Below are 24,170 nucleotides of genomic sequence, written 5' to 3'. Positions count from 1 at the left end.
CTCAAGGTCACAGAGGCATTAAATCAAAGAGTCTGTATTTGAACACAGTTCTGTCTGAGCCCAAGTGTGTGCTCTCCCTGCCTGCAAGCTTTCTGTAAGAGATTCAAAACACCAAAGTACAGTTTCAGCCTCCATTAACTCTTTGTTGGACACCTACTATGCACCAGGCTCAATGAGCACTGCAAATAAAGAAGCTTACAATCTAATACAGAAATAACTACAATACAGCCCAGGGAGTAATCAGCTCCCTCCGAAAAGGATCTAAGAAGGAAGTGCTTGAGAGGAGAAGGAGCTCCATTTGTTGCAGGATTGCGAAGAACCAGGAACCGCACTAGGCTCTTCATCATATGTTACCTAACCTTGATCTTCATTCTGTGATGTGAAAATCACTGGTCTCATTTTATATATGAAGCTCATTTAATCTTGACCTTCATTCTGTGGTGCACAGATTACTGCTATCATTTTATGGTTGCCTCTTGTGTGCCCCCTGCCAGGAACTGCATCCCCTACTGGGAACTGGCCTGCAACCCAGGCATGTGCCCTGACTGGGAATCGAACCACAATCGTTTGGTTCGCAGGCCTGCACTCAATCCACTGAGCTACACCAGCCAGGGCTATATATACTATTTTAAATGAGGAGCTTCAGGATTTTTAAAAAACTATATATATTACCACTTTTAAGTTTAGTAAATGTCTTATCAGTTATTAACACTTCAATTTACAATAAATAAGAAAGTTGCTCAAAGTTCTTTTCCTCTAAGGCACTTCCGCTTCACCTAAGCCTTTTGCAGAGCAGAAGAATCTGATTTCTAGAACACTCTCCCCTCTGAGCACCCACCTCTTCCACCAGGTGCTGTCTCTCCTAACTTCAAAGGATCCCATAAGCCCCCCTTCAGTGCAGAGCCTCCACTGCCCAGCTCACTGTGCCCTGGTCGAGCCTCAAAACAAGATGGAGACACACCCCCACGTGGCTCACCGGCTTCACTCTTCCTCATTCATCACCTACCCTTGCTTCAGCCTCTAACCTCAAAAGGCAACTTCATCTTCACGTGGCAGCGTGGTTTTGCTCTGACTCAGTATTTGCTCTCTGCCTGAGCAGCGTGGAGAAGACTGTGTCTAGGTGAGCTGCACGAGGACAGGGCCCTTACCTGTCTTAGCAAGAGTACACCTAGCAGTGCTGAGCAGAGCACCTGGCACACACAATAGTTGCCCAGAAAGTGTTTGCTGAACCAATGGATGAACCCTCTCAGGACGAACCCGACACACATGAAGCCCAAGGGACCCTCGAGATGATGACTCACGCTAGCACGGTCTCTTCCTTGCTGAGGCGAGCGGTAAGAGCACTGAGTGCTTCCTGGGAAGCCAAGGGAAGGCCAAAGCCGCTCAGGGCTGCAACCGCGTGGTAGATCTGGGAAACAGACGAGTCTTCACTGACAGCTGCCAGAAGCAGATCTTTGGTCTCATTTGAAATAGAGATCTGGGAAAGGATTGGCAGACACAGAGTTTTAGAACAGGTGCGGGCAGTTAGTGGCAGGCATGCCAAGGATGGCACACAGAGCAACTGCCAAAGTCACCCTACCCTCCTGGCATGTGACCATTCCCCCTCAACTTCTCAGACACCAGAATTAAATGTTTTTAAAACCTTAACACAACACTTCAGAAGATTCTGCAAATCACTTGTCTAATATATGGTTTTCCATCTTCAATAAAATTGATTTCCAGAAATCCGGTGTGGGGTATTCTTTCCTTACTTTGAACATTTTTAAATGTTAAAAGGAGACGGAAAGAAAAAGCAAGGCTTCCCAGAAGAGGCACTATAGGAAAAAGTTATTTAAAGTTAATGAAAACTGAGAACTCGGGGGAAAAATAAACTATAGTTCCTTACAAGAAAAAAATCGTAAAAACGGAATTCCCACTCTCACTAATGAATTTTATTGTTAAAAAATCTGACATGATCCTCCTTCGAAAACATACTTTACAGTTTAAGGTAAATACAAATGTAGGAAGCTGGACTCACCTCACAGCCTGAGAGGGCCTGGCTGGACTGGGCTGCGTAGAACAGGGAATCCACATTGCTGGGATCAAGGTTTGATTTAATGAAGGCGCAGGCTTTCTAAAAAGAGGAAAAAGTCAGTGATGAGTGGTGATATACATGGTGACTGGAAAAAGCATCTGTGGTTTTTGGATGACAAAATTCTAAAAAATCTATGATGGCTTTAAGTATGAGCTATACAAGATTTCGTTTTTTAAATATTTTCCACAGAACACTGTATTACCCAAAACTGCCAACTTCAAAGAAGGAATGACAAACCTGAAGGCACCCTAGGCCTTGTGAATCCTAGAAAGGGAGGAAAGAAATCACTTGCCCGGTCACCTGCTCTGGTTACAACCTGTGCTGGGTGTTCGAGACACTGCTCCTCTTAATGAACACAAGGACCGTGTGGTGGACAACATCACCACCAGGTAACAGAAGAGGAAGCTGAGGCCTTGAGTTGGTAAGGAGTCCAACGAAGGTGACAAAGCTGGTAAGTGGCGGAGTGCCTCCTTGGATCCCAACTGCACAGGGGTCTCCACATAGACGTCTACAAAGCTAAGTCAGGTTGAACACGTCTAAAACAACCTTGAAACCCTCATTTCTTCACCTGGGCTGTCCTGCTCATGCATGGGCACTACCATATACACAATTACCTAAAACAGCCACCAGGGACTCAGTCTGGGCTTTTCCCTACCCTCCAACCCCATCGAGTCTATCTGCTCTTCATTTCTCAGACCCAACACCCACCCTCTCGCTCTTTCATTGGCTTATTTCAGGCCCTTGCCATTCGTGACCACATTGTTACAATCATCTCCTAACTGGTCTTAAGCCACGCAATCTACTCTGCATGGTGCTTCAAGAGGGAGCTTTACAGAATACTGTACAAATATTACCACCTTACTTTTCTGTTAAAACCTTTGGGTTGTTCCTTATGATTACCCTCAGAACAAGATAGACATTTCTAATATAGCATAAAATGTGCTTATGACTGACCCTCACTCCCTGTGCCAGCTTCATCGCACCCCCACTCCAACTCCCAAATCTTACCCCCAGCCCACTGCAGCTCCTCAGACACACCACGCTCTCACCATTATGCTTCTGATTCTGCTACTCCCGCTGCCAGGAGCACCTCTCTCCTGTCCTATCTGTCTGCCAAATCCAGTCTTATCGTCATCTCTTCCAGTGATTCTAGAAAGCCTTCGCTGACATTCACCCCTGGACAGGCCAGCTGCCCTCCCTAAGTGCTCCCCCACAGCACTCACCGTACTGTACCAACGACCTCCGCCCGTGACTAAGTTACCTGAGAGCAGAAACCCGATGAACCCCCATCGCACTGCCTGGCACAGAGTAAACATATAATAAAATCCATTCTACTTCTACTACATCAAACTCCAAGCAATCTTCTCTAATAGTTACATCGTTAATATTTTTGTAGAGGCAACATAAATTCAGCCATTCAAAATTAAATAATAAAAATAGTTAAAAGTGGGTGTTTCCGGGGAGTAGGATAGGGAGTAAGGCAAGGTGAGCCACACGATGGATTGCTGCTTTTCACTAATAGCTGTTCTGCATTACCTGGTATTTTACTGGGTGTCCTACTTTAACGACAACAAAAAAAGCTTTAAAAAATTTTATGAATAAAAGTTAAATAAGAATCTCAAAACAAATGAGTTTCAACCAGAAGTTTGAAAGAAACCAAAGAGAGAAAGGAAAGAAACAAATACTTCACAAAGCACTAGGGATCTGAAAAGGAAAATCCATTTAAGGAGTCCTTTGGGTAGAATTGTGGGAAAGCTTAAGACCTGTGCTTTACTGCCACCTGGTGTTCAACAGTGACACGACAGCACTGAGGCCTGAAACAATTATGGTCACTGCTCACCAGTTCTTGAGCATGTAAAATGTGTTGAGCACTGTTCTAAGTGCATTATGTGCATTTCTCGTTTAATAAAAGGATCTCTGCATTAGATCCTATTATTATCTTTCTAAAACAATTTTTTAAAGATTTTATTCATTTATCTTTAGAGGGAAAGGGAAGGAGAGAAATATCAATGTGTGGTTGCCTCTCGTGGGTCCCCTGCTGGGAACTGGCCTGCAACCCACGAATGTGCCCTGACTGGGAATTGAACCGCGATTGTCTGGTTCACAGGCCCACGCTCAATCCACTGAGCTACACCAGCCAGGACTTATACCTTCTCTTTTCTCACAGAGCCAAACTTCTCCGGAGAGCTGCCTATGCTTGTCTTCATTTCCTCACTCCCATTCCCTCCAACAAGGTTTCTGCCCCATTGTGCCACAAGTGACTGCCAAACTGTAAAAGCCAAAGGACAGTTTCCAGTGCTCATTCCCTGCACACTGGACAGACCGATCACTTTCTCCTTCTCAAACATCTGCTTCCCCTTCACTTCTGGGATTCCTTCCCATCCTCCTGTCTCTGTCCTACTTCTCTGGCAGCTCCTCAGTTTGAACTCTCAGGCGCACTTCTCATCCATCTGCTCTCCCCACCAGGCAATCTCATTAATGCTCATGGCTTCCTCCAAAACCTCACTGCATGTACTTCTCAGATTTGTACCCCCAGACCAGACTTTGCTCCATGTCCACCTACATGACTCCAAGGCATTTCCAGCTCAACACGTTGAAGACCGAATTCACGATCTTTCCTGCACAAACCTAATTCTCTTCCTGTGTTCCTATCTTATGGAATGGTTTACCCATCCACTCATGAAGCACAACTCAGAAATCAGGGTGCTATCCTTTGCACCCGTTCTGCACTCAATCTTGCACTGTATCCCCCACCATAGTCTCTTCCACAAAGCAGAAGACAGATCTTTTCGAAATGAAAACGATCCCGATACTTGCTGCTTAAAGCAAAATCTTTCCTATGGCCACCAAGACACTGAGACTTAGCCCCAGCATTCCTCTACAGCTTTGCTCCGCTCCCCCGCTCTGTTCAACACGGCCTCCTTTCAGTCTCTCAGATGTAACCTGCTCCCTACCTGCACAGGGCCTCTGCACATGCTATTCCCTCTGCATGAACTCCCTTCCTCCTGTATCCCAGTTAACCTCTACTTTCCTTTAGATTTCAGATCAACCATACCTTCCTTTATTTAACAAATAGCTACTGAGTGGCCACCACATGCCAGGTACTATTCTAGATGCTGGAGATCCACAGCAAATTAAATGAACCAAGTTTCTGATCTCAAGAAGCTGTAATTTAGGTAGACACAGAAGGAGATTTAAGTTCAAGATTTCCTTGGGAAAGCATTCCCTGACCAGGTCAAAGTCCCCTATAGAAGTCCCCTATTTATAGTAACACCAGTTATCTCACCTTCATAAAACTCACCAAATAGTGTTAGGAATACTCACGTATATATCTGATTACATGACTAATACCCACCTTCACTATTCAAGTGTATATTCTAAGAGAGCAGAGGTTCTGTTTTTTGTTCAACACTGAATCCAGTACCTAGCACCAGGCCTAGGACACAGCAGAAACATAGCAGAAACTCACAAAATAAACTGCTCAGCAGCCAGCACAGATGGCAACTTGCCCTATACAAGGCTCAGCTTACAGTAAGTTATCTCAGCAAGCAGGGCAAGTGAGCAGCTCCCACTGCCAGACTCCCACGGTACTTTCCACACGTTACATGTGTCTTTGTAGTCACACCTGGTCTCCCCACATCGGTACCTGTCGCTCACTAGATGACGAGCTCTACTGTCTTCTCTGCCCTCAGCACAATGCCTGGCACATTCAGATGCTCCATAAATGATTAATGCCTGAAAAATGTGTGATTTCCTATCCTAGCAACCAAAGGAATGCCTGGCCCTCAACAAGCCCTCAGCACTTGTTGAACGGGAAACAGATATACTTACCCGTATATGCACTCAGCGTGTGCCAGACACTTATTATCTCATTTAATCATCACAACAACCCTATTAGGGAGGTACTATTCTAGCCTCAGTTTATAGAAAGGGAAAGTAGTGCTGGGTTGACTGACAACCTGTGAACACTGTCTAGTGTTTCCTCATTTCTTTCACTCACATAAATACTACCATCACGATTTTGTCATAGTATACATCCTCCCATTTACTTAATATTTTCACTAAGATGAATAGAAAATTCCCGTTATTTTTAAGTCTTATAAAAAGCTAATCAATAACACCTACAAAAATCACCCTTCTTGTATGCTTTTTAAAAAGATTTCATTTATTTATTCTTAAAGAGAGGGGAAGAGAGGGAGAGAAACATCACTGTGTGACAGAAACACTGGTTGCTTTTCCCTTGCCCCCAACAGTTGACCTGGCCTACAACCAAGGCACGTGCCCTGACTAGGAACCAAACCAGCAACCTTTCCGTTTGTGGGACAATGCCCAACCCACTGAGCCATAGGCAAAGTGTGCTTATTTTTTTTTAAATACACATACGCAGTAGCTGACTATCAAAATGAAAAATGTTCACTCTTCGTAACTCTTCACTCTCTAAGCTTCAAGCTGGATTTGACTCCAAGGGTCACAATTTGTCATTCCCTCTAAAATCAACTCTCATTCCACACTCTGCTGTTCTCAGAGCTGCTTGCTATTCCCATATTCTTAATCTTATTAAACCCCATTCCTCCCAGTTTTGCTGCTGAAATTTCTTGCAACAAAATAACCAAAATCTCCCCTGCAAACCCATCTGTGAGAGCAACCAACTCAGTGCCTCTAGCAGTGCTGCAGGAGTTCTCTCCACGGCTGAAAGCAACGAGTGAACCAGGACACACCCACGCCGGGGAAGGGGCAGCGATGGAGACTCTGTCAATGCACATATTCAGCGTGCACATCGATAAGGAAGTTCAACAGCTCTGAAACTTCCATACAACTCTCTTCCTTCCACTGCTTGTAAGACACACACGGCATAATCACCAGAGCACATTTCATAAGCAATTAGAAGAATGAAATTAAGTAAAATCTTAAAAAAATCTAAACAAAACCCCTACTAGTCAAGACTACTCCACTGCCCCCCAGTTTGATCTCTCCACTCCCCAGGCCGTGTGCAGGCACTGGAGGCCTTCGGTGCAGTACAGTACCTGTGCCAGACACTGTCTGAACGCACCTAAATAAATTAGGAAGGGAAGTAAAAAAAATTTAATATTAGTAATACTATAGCTACCACTTGAAGGAGCTTTTGTGGGCTAATGACTTACTAAACATAATATGATTTCACTTTATAAGGATCCCATGAGGAAGCTGTAACTCTTATTTTACAGACGAGTGGCACCAGTTAAATACTTGGGTGACTCTGAAGCCTGCATGTTTGCTTCTGAGCCAAGCTAATTTTATTAGGAGGTATGTTCAGAGTTTACAAGAGTGTGACCATGAGACAAAAATGTTCCCTTAATACAGTCATGCAGAGGCGGGGAACACTGGGCAGGAGGAACAAGAGATAGCTGGCAGGAAGAAATATGAGCGTGCACGGACCCCATAGAGCAGGATTAGAAAGCTTTCTATAAAGGGCCAAAGAGCAAATATTTTAGGCTTTTGGGATCAAACAGTCTCTTTAGTTACTACTCTATCATACTGCTGAAGTGCAAAGCAGCCAGAGAAATATGGCTGTGGCTGTGTTCTAATAAAACTTCATTAAAAAAAATAGACTTCAACCTGGATTTGACCTTGGAGGCCACATTGTGTCAACTCCTTTGCCATACACGGTATTCAAATGACACCTAGCAGACATGGGGCAATTTACTTAACTTTTCTGAGCTTCCATTTCCACCTCTATTACAGGATATTTCTAACCATATAGAATTAAAACAATTAATGCAAGATAATATCCAGTGTACCTGGCACATAACAAGGCACTGAATAAATAACAGCAATGACTGATTCACATAAAAACAAAGAAAACACACACACACATACAGACCTTTTGGCCCACTAGCAAAAATGGGACATTTTGAGCATCAAAAAGAATTAACAACTGCAATGAGCTGAAACATCAAATGGGACCACCAGTTCTGGCCATGATACTATTGAAGGTCCTGAATTCACCCTCCTGCCATAAAAAACCATAAAACTAAACAAAATACATGAAGATGAGACATCAGGCGACAGGCAGCAGAGGCAGCACCCTTGTGACAGCGATGGCGCAATGATGGGAGTTTTAACAAACACACTGCTGTAAGGTTCTCTCATTCAGGACGCGGCAAGCTAATTCACAGTATACTGTGACACACTGAAGTGCACGTTACAGTCTCTACAGTGAAATTTATTTTTTAAATAAGTAGAACTAAAAAGCCAACAGAAGAGATAAAATGAAATATTAAAAAAGAATCTAAAGAGGAGGAAAAAAATGAATAAACAAATAGAAGCCAAATAACAAGATGGTAGGTTTAAACCCAAAAGTATAGTTACATTAAATATAAATAAACTAAACTCAATTAAAAAATAGAACTTGCCAGACTGAACTAAAAAGAAAAGCCCCCTTATACACCATTTACAAGAGAGAGACTAGTCTGACAACACTAAGTCTACTGATCCAACTTTATCAAAGCTCACAGGTGAAACACTAGATACTATGTGCTATTTTTGATATGAAGTGTATACCAAACCTGTGAAATATTTCTGCCAAGAAAACTGACCCTGAATATAATTAAGCCTCAAAAGTTACCTATCAGTTTACAGGAATACAAGAGATAGGGAGCTATGTTCAAAAACAGCATCAGGACACAATCAAAGGCACAATGGAGAAAATTCCCTGGGACAAGTGACCTGGCTTATTCCACAAATGAAAGGTATGGTTGGGGAACGGTGTCATAGATGAAAAGAGTTTTGAGAGGTATCAACAAATGCAACGTTTGAACCTTATTTAAACCTTGATTCAAACCAACTAACCAACTAACAAAACTTTGAGAATACTCTAGATAACTGAACGTAAACTAGGAATTAAACTACATGAATTATTATTAATCTTGCTAGATAAAATCAAAAAGGCTGTAATTACATTAAAGTAGTTCCCATTAGAGAAACAAGTTAAATAGTATGCTTGATATTTGCTTTAAACATGCCAGCAAAAAAAATAAAACAAAAAGGCAAAGGTAGAGTAAATGTAATAATATAAACGGCAAAATGTGAATAAATGCTCGAACTTGCACATGGTTCATTTTACGTCCTCATCACTTTGTGAATGTTTGAAAACTTCCACAAAGAAAGGCTGAAACACCGGCGCTGCTGTTCTTTTACTCCCACTGCACTGCAGGCTCTCTGAAGGCAGGGATCACGACTGGTTCATCACTGCGTGCCCAGGGCCTAGCAGAGGCACTCGACACACAACGCTCCATGAAGGAGGACTTCACACTGAAGTGGGCTAACCTGGCAATCGAGTGGACCAGGGCGCTCAGCACTCTCCTCAGAGAAAGAACCACTGGCTCTTTCCTTCTTGAAGAAAGCGAAGGGTGAACCAGAGCCAGGAGGAGTCACAGGACGGCCGTGAGACAAAGGGGCTCAGGAGTTACCATTCACAAAATACATTCCCCCTCTGAAGTGTACCTCCCTGATCTGTCAACCCAGGTACGGCCATGTCACTTGCTTTAGGTAACAAAGTGAGAAAGATAAAAGAAGTTCCACACCTCTCCCTCTGGAGCAGACGTTGTAAGAGCCATGCCCTCACGTGCTCTCTGCACAGGCTCCAGCGGGCTAAACCTCGGACCGAAGCCACATGGCACAAGGCACCAGCTGACTCACGATGGCCATACGGTAGGAGCAAAAATAAACTTCTGCCATAAGCCACTGAGATTGGGGGTCATTTCTGTGCTAATACAAGAAAGGATGGGCAGAATTCGAAAGATGTCATCTTTAGATCTCCACCCCTGGCTTACTCATTTAGACACTCATCTAGTACTGCTATGAAGGGGTTCTGCAGGTGTAACTGAAGTCCCAAGTCAGCTGACCTTAAAATTCAGAGATTATCCAGGCAGTCCTGACCAAAACAGCTACACCCTTTAATAGGAGAAAGTCTCTCTGGCTGGTGGCAGGAGAGGCGTTACAGAGATCTGAAGAGCGAGAAGGGCTCAGCACGCCGTTACTGATTTGGATGGGGAGGGACTCAGGTAAGAAGACATGGGGGTGACACTGCGAAGCAGAGAGCAGTCCTTAGCCGAAAGCCAGCACGAGCATGGGGACCTCAGACCTACAACCACAAGGCAGTGGATCCTGCCAACAACCTGAAGGAACCAGAAGCAAAATCTTCCCCAGAGGCGCCAAGTAAGAGCCTCGCCTGACCAACGCCTGCACTTTGACTGAGACACTAAGCAGAGTCCAGCCAAGTTTGCTCTATGCGTACACAAGCCTGCGATAAATGAGCGTTGTGTTAAATTGCTAAGTGTATGGGAATTTGTTATGCAGCCATAGAAAATACATACCCAAGGCTTATATATGGGAGGCCTGTCCCTGATTTCTTACCCTAGGTATCCACTGTACTATAATGAATAAAATGTAAATTCACTTAAGACTATTTCTAATCCAGGAAAGGTTTTAACCATGATGTCTTTTCTTCATCAAAGGTCCACACCAGCCCTGCCTGATGCAGAAACAGTGACTGTTTAATGAATCTGAAAGCTCCCCACCTTGAAATCCTTCGTTACTTATTAGCTACACACACAGGGCACCAAACAAGTGTGTGTGGTATTGTAGAGTCCCACTCAGAGCTGCAGTAAAAGTTTCTAGAGAATCTACGACTTGTTCTTCTTTACATTCTGCTGAAACACCTTGACAAGCTCCTAAACATACATTAGGCACTAAAATAATCTGTCAGATTATGTATTTATTATATTGAATTAACCTTGGTTATCCTCAGGAGAGCAAAAGGTAGTTATGAAGAACACAAAAGGAACACAGCAAAGGGAAGAGGCCACAAGACAAAAGCTTACCTTTACATCTGGCACCCGGGCACCGAGGCTGTTGAGCCCCACGATGGAGTAGAAAGCAGATTCTAAACTTGTGAAAGGGCGGTCCAGTGAAGCTTTCAGCCTCTCCACATCATGCTTGGTGAGGTAGTGAGTGGGCGTCAGAGCCAGGGCACTGGCTATGATTGTCAGGGACAGCAGGAGGACAGTGCCTGAACCTTGGGAGAAAACGACCATTAAACACACCTGACACTATCCCGAAGTTCTATACAGAGTTCCAACGACGATGCCCACCAAGGCCTAGGAACCAGATCATGTGAGAAAGGGAACTGGGCGGCTGAAACCAGAGAGAAGCCTTGGGGGAGCAGTGGGCACGGTTTTTGACTATGTGAAGGCCAGTCCTCCCAGCAGCCTCTGTGTGCCTAAAGCACAGGACTCATCACGCCATTCCTGTTTCCAGTCCATTAGCAACTCCTATGCCTCCCAGGACAGACCCAACCCTGAAACCTCAGCGTGGCCTTGTTGGCTTCTCAACCAGATCTCTTCCCTCACTCTTCCCCCCATCTGTGGCTCTCCGGCCTCCCCTCTGTTCCTCTAAGGACCTATGTTCTTTCCTACCCAGTACTTTTTCATGCTTTTTCCCTATTCAAACTTTGCTTAATTTTTACTTTCAGATTCTAGTTCAAGTATCTCTTCCTTAGTAAACCCCCCAATAGACCTCTGCTGGATGAGGTCCCAAGCCAGTACTATGAAGTGGTGAAGAACATGGCCTCTGGAGCCAAGTTTAAATCCAATTAGTAGTAATGTGACTATGGCGATTACAATGCGGTCAGCTAATGCTTCAGTTTCCCTAAGTGTAAAAAGGGGTTGATAATAGTACCTGCCTCTCAGGGTTAAGAGCACTAACTGAGTTAATACACAAAGGTCTCAGAACAGTGGCTGACATTTACTAAGGGCTATCAAAACGTTAGCTAAAGTGTTATTGTTGCCACATCCACTAACAACCTGTACTATCAGACATTTCTCACAACTTTAATACTGTAATGTCTGATGCTTCTTCTACACTCTAAGCCCCATTAAGAAAGACTGTTTCTCTTGTTCATTCCAATATTTCCAAGTCTTACACACTGCCTAGCACTAAGGAATAGAAATAAAATTAATCCTCACCTATTATGCCCAGGGAACAGGAAAAAGTTATAGGAGTAATAGTCTACTTTTCATTACAACACGTGCAAACACTTCTGAACAGGCTATGTCGTAAACTGTCTGCCCTCCAATTAACAGTCATCAGTCAAAGCTCTCATTAATGGTTCTAAATCCTTTGTCTAGAGTGGCAACCTTAGTCTGAACTAGAACCCCTTAAGAAAGGAATTATTATATCCATTTTACAAAATGTGACTAAGATTTTTTTTCACATTTTATCATCTTATATCACATTTTACAAATGTGACTAAGAAAGGAATCATTACATCCATTATACAAAATGTGACTACAAGAAAACTAAGGACCAGAGTAGTTCACACACAGCCAATCTTGGACTCAAGTCCAGGTCTAACTATAGTGTTCACACTCCATTTCTTTGGAGAATGATATAGAAGGGATGCCTACCTCAGGGCATGAAGGTTACTTCTATTTAAGTCCTTGTATGTATTAAATAATCTAAAGAATGGAAAAACTGTTTTTAAGAAAACCTAGAGTCATCTACATGTGGAATATTCATTCATCTAACATTTACTGAATACCTAATATGCACCAAGCACTGTTATGGTGTCAAAGATACAACAGGAAACAGAACAAAGAAAAACTTCTAACCTCATGGAGCTTACATCATAGTGCAGAAAAATGTCATGCAAAATAATTAAGATGCGCTATTCATCACTTTAGAAGGTGAAACATGCCATGGAGAAAAACAGAGCACAAAAGGGATTCCTGAGAAGAGCCTCGATTTAAACACGGTAGGCCAAATAAGAAATAAAAATATTGTGGGAGACTCAAAGGAAAAGAAGGAGTAAATCATAGACACTTGGAGGGAAATAAGCACAAGAAGAAAAGCAAGTTCAACGACCCTAAATTGGGAGTGTAAGTTTTATTTATCTATTTTAACATAAGCAAGGAGAACAGCATGGCTAAAGAGGAGTAAGCAACGGGTGGGAAGTAAGGACAAGGTGACAGAGGTATCAGAGGCCAAATCCGGAGGGCTCTGTAAGTCACTGAAGGAACAACGCAGGCTTTTGCTGAAGAAGAAGGGAGCCACTAGAAAGTCTTGAGTAGAGGACTTACATTTTAACAGGGTCACTGTGTTGACAATAGACAGTACTGTGTTGAGACTATAGAGGATCAAGGACCTAAAGAGGGACACCAATTAGGAGACTATTGCCATAATCCAAGTAAAAGATGACAGTGGTCCAAGCCAGAGTGATAGCATAGAGGTGGTGAGAAGTCTGGCTACTTTAACTAATTTATAGTTAAAGCCAGAACTGTTAATGGTTAGAGAAATATGAGTAAATGAGGAGTCAAGATACTAACGCTGAATGAATCCCCAGTACCCTGTGTACATGTATGTATTCAATATATTAAGATCTAGTGAATGACTATGATCTATCTGGCGTTTTCCTAGCTAGACTGTATATTACCCTAACATAGCATCTGTGTCAGAATCCTCATCTTCCCACCTCCCAGTAATGATAACAATAACTTTCTTGGCTAAAATTTGCACACTTACTACAGGTCGGGTATGCCCCTACAAAGCTAAGTACTTTGCATGCATTTAATCATTAAATCCTCGACACCCAAGTGAACGAAGTTTACAAACCAAGATACTGAGACTCAGAAGTAGTTACCTGCCCTAAGACACATAACTAGCTGAGAGTCAAACTGCAAGCAGTTTGAAATCAGTTTGTTTTTAACCTCTATGACCCTAATCTTAAATAATGGAGCGCGAAACCACTGACATGCATTGTTCCCTAGGCAAGTTACTTCCTTTCTCAGGATTCCCTCTTCCCTCCTGCCTGTCAAGTGGAAATAACAATAGAACACATGAGACACGTGAGATTCTATCCTGCAGTGACCACTTGTTAACTAGCAATGCAAGTAACTTTCCTGAGTGCTAACTCAGGGACCCGTACAGCTCTAAACTATTCATGAAGATTATCTCATTGAACGACAGAGCAATTTACGAGGCAATGTGACTAATGTGTTTTATAGACGAGAAACTGAGGTGCAGAGGGGCTAAGTAACTTGCGGTGGGGTCACATAATGAATACGTGGCGGACTACTCGTTTGCACCCACAGAACCTAACTTCATTATTTATTCCCTAAACTCCCAAAGAGCTGTTTTGGTTTGTTTGTTTACCTCATTTCACTAAAAAAGAAGCCAATAGCCCAACGGATAATTTGGCCGAAAGCTCACCACCCTTAGGCCTCCCGGCCCGGGAGCCCGCGCGAGTGGAATGAATGAGTGAAGCCAGACCTAGGTTTAACCACGGCCGCAGTTCCCAGGCTGGTCCTCGGGGGTTCCCGTAGCTCGGCACCGCACCCAGCCCCCCGCCCTTCCTCAGGTGCCAGGCAGTCCCACCCGCTCAGACCCTCCGTTAGACGTTCAACCCCAGGAGTGCGGGAGCCCATGCCCCTGTCCCGCAGAGGAAGGGGACCCCGCGGAAGCAGCTCCCGAGCGGCGAACACTAGCCTCCCATGGGCGCCGGCCCACTCGCAGAGGCGTGCCGTCCGCGGGGCTCCGCCGTCCAGCCATGCGCAACACCTTACCCGGCAGCGCCATTCCTCCGAGCAGGTCCCCAAAGGGCCCGAAACGCAGGCTGACTTCCGCTCGGGAAAGTGGCTTCAGGAGCGCGCCGGAGGGGACGCCGGGGACTTGCGGCAAGCTCCGCGTGCTGAGATGGACTCTAAGCACAGGTCAGTCCTCGCCCTTCCGCTGGGCCGAGCCGCTTCCAGTAGCCAGGGCTGGAATTCCAGTCCTGGCGCGCAAAGGGCCCTGCAGTCAAAGCAAACAGGGCCGCCTACCCCCGCGCCGGTGCCCACTTGGAACCGGCCGCCTCACAACGGTCCTATTCCGGGAGCTACCGCGACGCTATTGGACGAGGCTTCAGGGCGGGCTCGAGACGGGGCCTCTTCTGGTTGGTCGGTCGCCTGTCACTCAGTCGGGAGTGCAGCGGGCCAATTTCAAAGAACTGCGAAGGGTCAGGTCGGTCGGTAGTCGAGGCTGGGTTTTTTTCCCTTTGGAAAATTGTGGCAGTGTCCTTCAAAGATTGTTTTGGTTATTAATAACTGACCTACGAGTGACTTTTTATCTGATTTGCAAAGCATTTGTGTTGGCTCTGACTCCTCATAACCCTTTGAACAACATATTAGCTAAAGTTGACAAGGTTTTGAAATAACAGGTTCAAATATGGAAGTGACCTATCTAAGAGCTAAATGATAACGAACTCCACTTATTGAGCGTTGACAGGGTAGCCCAACAGGGTGCTAAGGGCTCTACGTACACTGTTTTACTCCTTATCGCCATTCTGTGAGGTACACAGTTATTCCATTTTATAGAGAAGGAGACTGAAAGTTTCAACTCGGTTTGACTCTGTAATCTGTACTTTTGACTATTATGAACGTATGAAGCATGCACAATATGGTAATTCTTATTATCACTATTAGTATCCCAGATATGATTATCCCACATCAGGAGAGTCAGTTCTTGCTATATCTGGTGGCCTGTTCAGTATGGTAGATATTGGCTATATGTAAACATTTAAATTCACTAAAAATAACAATTCAGTTTGTACCAGACACATTTTGAAGTGGCCACGTGTAGCTAGTGGATATCGTTATAGACAGTGCAGAATTATAGAACATTTTTCACTACCACAGAAAGTACCTTTGAACATTACTGATCTAGAATATATAAAAAAAAAACTCTTTCAATTCAGTAGTAAGTCAACCAGTAGTGTGCCAGAGCTGTCTCATACGTTTGTTTAAGCCAATGGTTAAATGTTCAGGAATTTGCAAATTGGATGTTAAAAGCAGCTATTTATAAAAATTAAATCATACAAACTTACAATGAAAAAAAGTATATTGAAAACCAAACTCAGCCCCGGCTGGGTAGCTCAGGTGGTTAGAATGTCATCCACACGTGCCAGGGTTGTGGGTTCGATCCCCTGTCAGGGCACAAGCAAGAAATAACCAATGAGTGTGTAAATGGAACAGCAAAGCAATGTCTCTCTCGCTCTCTCACCCCTCCCTCCTTTACTCCCTCCCCCTCTCCTTAAAGTCAATAAATTAAAAATTTCGAAAAGAAAACCAAACTCATCATTTCCTTATCAATTTAACTAGGGGGAAAAAAGCCACTTTCAAAGGAGCTGGTACGGCTACACCAGAGGAACTGGTTTGCTGTCTTGTGTCTCAAACCTTTGGAACGTGAAAACAGAGCAAAGTAACCTTTGCGCTGGGCCTAAACACCTTGATTCCCCAAAGAACTGTTTGCAAAGATAATGATTAGCAATAACGCGCCTGGATAAACCTCATGGGCCACGATACTGCTACTGCACAAAGCTTTGCAAAGATAACAAAAAAAGGCAGTTTTATACCTGATGACTACTTGACTGAAAATGAAAAACATTGTTTAGAATTAACCTCGCTATATTATCTTTACTAATAGAAATGCTTTTCTTCTATTAATTGTTCCCCTTCCCTTTCTCATAAATACTCATTGCCTTTGTCTCCTAATTGCAACATGATTTCAGCTTCCATCTGAATTGATTCCCAAGTAGCTATTCTTACTGATCTCAAATAAATACTTGTTTGCCTCTCACTTTGAAAGGCCATTTTATTTTTAGGTTGACAGTTTCTAGCTTTGTTATTGTCTAAACCTAATGGTGGATAAGATGTTAATAGAGATTAAACTTAAAAATGTGTCATGTTCGTAGACTTTATATTGTGAATGGCACAAAAACTTGAACAAATATTATTACCCAAAAACAATATCATAAATAAGTGAATAATATATTAGAAGGTGTCATGTGCTATAGAAGAAAAAAGAAAGGATAAGCGGGATTGAGGGAAGTGCAGGGGGTCTTCTACCTCAGTCTCTTTTTAACAGTGGCGTAGTATTTCTTACCTATCCATTCACTCCCTGTGAAGCTGACAGTACACTTAGTGCTGAGGATGCAACTTTGACCATGTAGACAAGATTTCTTCCCTCATGGAGCTAATAGTCTAATGGGAAACAGTCAATAAACAACACGAATTAACTCGATAATTGTAGGTAATGATTAAATGCTATGAAAAAAAAACAAGAAAGTCACTGTAGGGCTGGGGTGGGGGGAGGCTGTTCAACCTAGATTGGTGATCAATAAATGCCTCTGAAAAAGTGACATTTGAGCTTTTACTTGAGTGATGAGACAGAAGCAGTCCTGAAAAACTAATTTTTCTAATCCCCTTTTTGTTCCTAGGATCTGTAGTTGGGAAGAAGTAGTGATCCCTTATGCTTCTGACAGTGATTCAGAAAATGTGGATTTGGAGCAGAGCAACTTAGAGGATATCGAAAAGAGCCCAGGTAGCCATGAATTTACAGGTGAACAGGGGAAAGGTAGGGAAAAGGGGAGGGGCATCTTTTTTCAAGTCACATGGCTGGATGACCAGCCCTTGACTAGACTTTGACAATGAATTTGGTCCCTGACTTTAAGACCTTGGAATCTGGTTGGCAGAAAAATAAAACATATTATTCTAGCCATACAGGAAACTAAACTTAGTCCTGAGATAAATAACCCTGCCAACTTGCACAGCGTATAAGTGCTAGAAGGATTCTGAGAAGGGAAAGGCAGGTGTGAAAGCCAGCTCACTCTGGATTGAGCTACAGAGTAACTATTTCATTTATTCTACAAATATCTATTAAGTACCAATTGCTGGGTATACAACAGTGAACAAGATCAACACAGCCTCTACTCTCACAAATGTACATCATACTGTGGAGGACCAAAATAAGTAAGATAAAGTAAGTAAAGTAATTGTAAGTTGTAGTAAACAGTGTGAAAGAATTAAACAAGGGGCTAAGACCAAAAAAAAGGGACGGGAACCTAATTTAAACCCTATTTGTCAGAGAACACCTGTCTGAGAACAACCCATGTGAGAAGTAGAGGGAAGAGCATTCTGAGTAGGTGGAACAGCATGTGCATGAGACAGGAAAGACTGGTGTGTTTGATGAACTATAATCATTTGTACATTCATCCAACAAATATTTATTGAAGCTCTAAATAGTGTGCTCTAAACACTATGCTCTAAACACTGATCTAGCTGCTGATAATATAGCAGTGAACAGAACAGACACAATATACTCATAGATAAACCAATGATTGGAACTTAGTCTAATATGTGTGACTGGGGATGGAGGTAGGGGGAAGGGGGCAAATATTGAGAGCTTCATTAGCAGCTAGAAGGATACTTAGCCAAAATGGGCAAAGAGGGGATTCAGGAAAAGCATCCTGGAGCTGAGTCCTGAAGAACAAGAGTTCCATGTGCAGCGAGAGGTAAGGGTAAGTGGGGGAGTCATGCCAGCAGGAGGAAATCCTGTGCAAAGATAAGAGGTGAACTAGAACATGGCTTTTACTGGATGCCAAGAATGTGGCAGGCAGTGGGAGGAATTTGCAGAAGAATCTGTGAAAACCATGGTAGAAACCCTCAGAGGACAGGTGTGTTAAAAGGGAAATAGTAAACTGATTTGCCCAATAGGAGTAGGGATTCGGTATTGGAAAGCAGGGGAAGTAAGGATGTAAAGCTACATGAAGAGGAAAGTGACGCCACGTAATTGTTGTCAGCTCCTCGGTGAGCAGAGGACTAATATTTGCCAGCACCTCTTTGATGCTAGTTCTGTATCAACCAAATGAGGTAGTCGGTTCTATTATCATCCCCATTTTGGAAATGAAGAAATAGGCCCAGGGAAAGTAAGGCCCCACGGGGTCAGAATGCTAGAAGAAAAGCAGAACAAAGATTCCCGACTCCGGAGCCCGTGCTCTTCATCAAAGTCCATCCCAGGTCAGGAAGGAAATACCTGAAGCTCTTGACCTGGGCAAGTGGGAGGAGATCAGCAAGGGGTTGCTACAATAGTTGAAGCTCTCGTCATCACCAAGCCATACACTTTTGATTTCGAATAATATATACCGTTTAAGTGCTTACTGTGGGCCACATACTGGGTGGGATAAGTCTTGTATTTCCTCACTTATTCCTCACAATAATCCTGTTTTACAGGTGGGGACACTAAGGTTCCAAACAGGCAAATTAACTCGATGAAGGTCATAGAACTAATAGGTGAGGGAGCCAGGATTCCAGCTCATCTGAAACTGAGATGGAAAGTTTGTGCCCTTAGCCACTCTGGCACGGTCCACTCCGAAAGGTTTCTGTTGCTTTGGAAGCCCTTAGAGAACATTGAATTTGTGATCGAGAAAACCGAGACTCATAAAGGGGAAGGGCCTGGGCAGAGCAGGTAGTAAAGGTGAGAACAGGACCTGTCTGTCCTGAAACCCAGTGGTTCTCCCCACAAAACTGTATAACTTTTCATAGTATGGAGGCATCATTTGATGTTTTTCTTTTGGTATTAGGCTCAGGCATCTCTAGCCTCCTCCCGCTGGAATCCCTCACAGATAGGTCCAGACACCCGTCCCACGAGGACCCCTTCAGTGAGGACACCATTGAGAAGTTGGTCAGTTCCGTCCAGGAGTTTTCTCATGGTGAGCTAAAGGTATGCACAAGCAATCTCTACAAGTTACCCAACTTTATTTTAGACATTTGTTATTTCTTTTTACACAAATAATTCATAAGCTATATTTATACTTTTGTTTATATTTATAATATATATTTGTATACATTTGTAAATTATTTTATAAATGAATATAAATATATGTACATTTATAATTATATAAATGCATAATTCATATACATTTATATTAATTATACTAATATTCATAACAATTATTAAATTCCTATAAAAACAAAGAAAACTATAATAAAAATTAAAAGTTAATCTTTCTTAATTTCACTTTCCTGAGATGACTACTGTTAATATTTTGGTATATATATTTTCAGACATTTTTTTGTGCACACCAATGAATGTAATTTTTTAAAAGATTTTGTTTACTTACTTTCAGAAAGAGGGGAAGGTGGGGAGAAAGAGAGGAAGAGAAACATCGGTGTGTGGCTGCCACCTCACACCCCACACTGGGGACCATTCCACAACCCGGGCATGTCCCCTGAACCAGCAACCCTTGGGTTCACAGGCTGGCACTCAATCCACTGAGCCACACCAGCCAGGGCCCAATGAATGTAATTATAGAAAAACAAACATCAGAAGTGGTGGGAGAAAAAATTACTAAGTCAATAACTAAAATCTGTATTATCCTACTTAATACAGTATCCCATTGTTTAGGTGAAGCATTCATTCCCTCATTCATTCTATGAGAGTACATAACAAAAGACTATATCTTAACTTAAAGGTAAAGGAAGGCGTTTCTGAGGCAGTAACCCTTGAGCTCAGATCTGAGGAGTGAATAGGAGAAAATAGAAGTTAGAATTGGAGTGAGTGTTCCATAAGCAGGAAATGATGACTTTAACAACCTTGGGGGAGAAAGGAGCAGAGAGTACTGAATGAACTCAAGCCCAGCACACTTAAATCGCAGTGTCAGAGGCATTTGTCATTTGTCAGCAGACACTTAGGTTTCTATATTTTGGCTATTGTGAATAACACTGCGATGAACATGGGTGTACAGATACCTCTTTGAGGTCCAGATTTCGTTTCCTTCGGATATATGCATACACACGAGTGTTTCTGGTTTGTGAAAATTCAACAAGCATTACAGTTTCTCTGTGTATCATACCAATAATATTTTTTTAAAAAGACTTAAAGCCAGAATGTAGGTCTTCACTTTGACTCAGACTGTTCTTTATACTTCATGTCATAAAGGATCCTTTGTAATTAATTATGGGCTTGGATTGCTGCAGTGAACTGGGGGGTTGGGGGAGCAGTCCATTTTCTGCCTTAACTGGGGTCTACAGCCCGTCAGGGGAACAGATGAATTAAGAAGGTGATTTTGTCAGAGTAGGACAAATGCCGTGATAACAGTTCACACATGTAGTTTATGGATACACTTAGGAAGAGTACCTGACCCTACTGTGGGAGAAAATGCATGGTCCAAGTCTTATAGATTTTAGTCAGTAAACAAAAAGAAGAAATGGAGAGAATTCAGTAAAAGGCGAAAGATTTATACGATCTGAAGAGAAACCAGAGTATGAGAGAATTCAGAAGGTGCAAAGGCCCAGAAGCGAGAAAGGGCAGCTTAAAAGTTAATTTGGCTAAAACACAAAATGCTGCCAGACAAGGTGAGAGATGAATTTGAGGAGGTTAGCTGGGGTCACATTGGGAAGGGCCTTGACCTCCATGGGTGCTATTGGAAGATTTTTTGATAGGAGTAACTTGGTCAAATATGCATTTTTACAAAGATCAGTTTGGTATTAGCGTAGGGACTGTACTGGAGAGAGGCAGAACTAGAGCAGAGAAACCTAGTGTTGCACTGTTATATGTCCTGGTAAGAGAAAATGAGGCCACCAAGTCAGTCTCTTGCTGTGTATTGCTACTTGTTTTCCAGAGAGCTTGTACCAGTTTTATACCATCTATAGAGGGGCGGGGCAGGAGAGGGCAGAAATTTTCCCAAGATGGTGGAGTTATTGGTCTTTTATTTTCTTCTTTATATGTACTTTTTTTCCAAGTTTCAATGACAATTAGATAGTGCTTTTATATTTAGCAAAAGAGAATAATAAAAAAGGGATTTAATTCCTTAAATCAGAACTTTCATTTTGTTTTCTTTTTTAAATATTTTATTTATTTATCTTTAGAGAGGAAGGGGGAAGGAGAGAGGGAGAGAAATATCAATGTATGGTTGCCTCTTGTGAGTCCCCTGCTTGGAACTGGCCTGCAACCCAGGCATGTGCCCTGACTGGGAATCGAACCGTGATCGTGTGGTTCGCAGGCCCACGTTCAATCCACTGAGCTACACCAGCCAGGGCAGAACTTGCATTTTGGATACTTCTGCCAAGATGGAAGCATAGGTGGAAACACTGTGCCTTCTCCTACAACCAAGTTTGAATACAACAAAGGTATGGAGAACAAAGACACAGCCAAAGAACAGAAAATTGAATTATACGGAAGTCCGACAACAACTAACCCTAACCGTTCAACCAGGACGGTAAGAGAGGTGGAGCCAGCAGTGGAGCAGGGTCGGGCAGGACAGATCCCCCGACCTAGGTGCGCAACTGGCCCGGACCCAGTCAGGGTGTGGGGCAGACTGACCATGGTCACACATTCTCAAAACAGTGAGATGGACCACACAGGCCCCAGGGGGCGAGAGCTGATGGTGGTGGCACACTCGCGTGCAGTGGGACAAAACGAGTGGGCCCAGTGATGGTAGCAGCTGCCGCACCTGTGGGGGCCGCGGCAGGAGGCGGCAGATGGGACGCCATTGCTCCTCGTTGACTCCGCCCCCCCCCATACAGCATCACAACCCAGCCACTGAGTTGCCCTGCTCTGGTGAACACCTAGGGCTATGATCCTGATACGTAACAGGCACAAACAGCCCAAAAGATGGCGCAAGAAGAACTCAAAGTCCCAGAGCCAATAACTAAGCGACCAAGAGATTGCCAGCCTCTCAGACGCACAGTTCAAGACACTGTTTATCAGGATGCTCACAGAACTGGTTGATTATAGTCACAAATTAGAGGAACATATGAAGGCTAAACTAATTGAAATGAAGGGAGATGCACAGGAAACCAATAGCGATGGAAAGGAAACTGGGACTCAAATCAATGGAATGGACCAGAAGGAAGAACAAAACATCCAACCAGAAAGGAATGAAGAAATGAGAATTCAAAAAAATGAGGAGAGGCTTAGGAACCTCCAGGACATCTTTAAACGTTCCAACATCCAGATTATAGGGATACCAGAAGGGGGAAAGAAACAGCCACAAGTGGAAAACTTATTTGAACAAATAATGAAGGAGAACTTCCCCAGTCTGGCAAAGGAAATAGACTTCCAGGAAATCCAGGAAGCTCAGAGAGTTCCAAAGAACTTGGACCCAAGAAGGAACACACCAAGGCACATCATAATTACATTAGCCAAGATTAAAATGAAGGTGAGAATCCTAGAAGCAGCAAGAGATAAGGGGACAGTCACCTATAAAGGAGTACCCATTAGACTGTCAGCAGATTTCTCAAAAGAGACCTTACAGGCAAGAAGGGGCTGGAAAGAAGTATTCCAAGTCATGAAATCCAAAGACCTACTGCCAAGATTGCTTTATCCAGCAAAGCTTTCATTTAGAATGGAAGGACAGATAAAATGCTTCTCAGATAAGGTCAAGTTCAAGGAGTTCATCATCACCAAGCCCTTATTATATGAAATGCTACAGGGTCTTATATAAGAAAAAGATCAATAAAATCTTTAAAAAAAAAAAAGCGGGCCTGCGAACCAGAGGATCGAGGTTCGATTCCCAGTCAGGGCACATGTCTGGGTTGCAGGCCGGTTCCCTGCAGGTCAACTCCCAGCAGGGGACGCACGAAAGGCAACCATACATTGATGTTTCTCTCCCTCTCTCCTTCCCCTCTAAAGATAAATAAATAAATAATTTAAAAAAATATTAACAGTGAAAGGACAGCAAACTCACAGTTATTAACAACCACACCTAAAACAAAAGCAAACCAAGAGGACAGCTAGATCTGGAGTGGAACCATAGAAATGAAGAACACATGGAAGGTTAGCAACAGGGGAGTGGGAGGAGGAGAAGGAGGGAGAAGGTACAGAAAATAGCATAGACAATAGATAGAAAATAGATGGGGAGAGGGCAAGAATAGTGGGGGAAATATAGAATCTAAAGAACTTGAGACACGTGGTTATAAACTAAGGGGGGGAGAATGGTGGGGGAGGGAGTGTGCGGGTGGAGGAGAATGAAGGGGGGGAATAGAACAACTGTAATGGTATAATCAATAAAATATATTTTTAAAAAAAGAACTTGCATTTTAATAGGGAACTGTAAAGACTCAAAATAGTGAATGTTTAATGACATCAAGAGAGCTAAATGTAACAGCACCAGAGGTCAGCTTTAGGAATCTTAATCAGACAGCAGTGTACAGGGTGGGTAGGTGAGGAAACAAGGATAGGTGGGACAGCCAGGAGGGAGCACTTAAAATCTAGCTGAGAGAGAAAGCAAGGTCTTAAACCCAAG

General features: G+C 43.1%; 2 protein-coding genes across 3 annotated transcripts in view; one reads left to right on the top strand and one right to left on the bottom strand.

Moving 5' to 3' along the window:
- RPN2 (ribophorin II) overlaps positions 1-14,756 on the bottom strand; it is a 52,879-nt gene extending 38,123 nt beyond the window's left edge. For both annotated transcript variants that reach the window (XM_037044022.1, XM_037044023.1), the window contains exons 1-4: positions 14,674-14,756; positions 10,936-11,129; positions 2,018-2,113; positions 1,302-1,477 (exon numbers count right to left, since the gene is read on the bottom strand). In XM_037044022.1, the coding sequence (XP_036899917.1) occupies positions 1,302-1,477; positions 2,018-2,113; positions 10,936-11,129; positions 14,674-14,686 (479 nt within the window). In that variant the 5' untranslated portion in view covers positions 14,687-14,756. The remainder of the gene's footprint in view (positions 1-1,301; positions 1,478-2,017; positions 2,114-10,935; positions 11,130-14,673) is intronic.
- The window catches only part of MROH8 (maestro heat like repeat family member 8), a 43,133-nt gene continuing 33,426 nt past the window's right edge, over positions 14,464-24,170 (top strand). The window contains exons 1-3 of the mRNA XM_037044024.1: positions 14,464-14,820; positions 17,364-17,485; positions 19,506-19,645. Of these exons, the coding sequence (XP_036899919.1) occupies positions 14,534-14,820; positions 17,364-17,485; positions 19,506-19,645 (549 nt within the window). The 5' untranslated portion in view covers positions 14,464-14,533. The remainder of the gene's footprint in view (positions 14,821-17,363; positions 17,486-19,505; positions 19,646-24,170) is intronic.

The sequence above is a fragment of the Sturnira hondurensis genome, unplaced genomic scaffold, assembly GCF_014824575.4.
Source record: "Sturnira hondurensis isolate 20B ecotype Veracruz unplaced genomic scaffold, ASM1482457v3 Scaffold0004136, whole genome shotgun sequence".
NCBI lineage: Eukaryota > Metazoa > Chordata > Mammalia > Chiroptera > Phyllostomidae > Sturnira > Sturnira hondurensis.
This window is presented reverse-complemented; position numbering and strand designations above follow the sequence as displayed.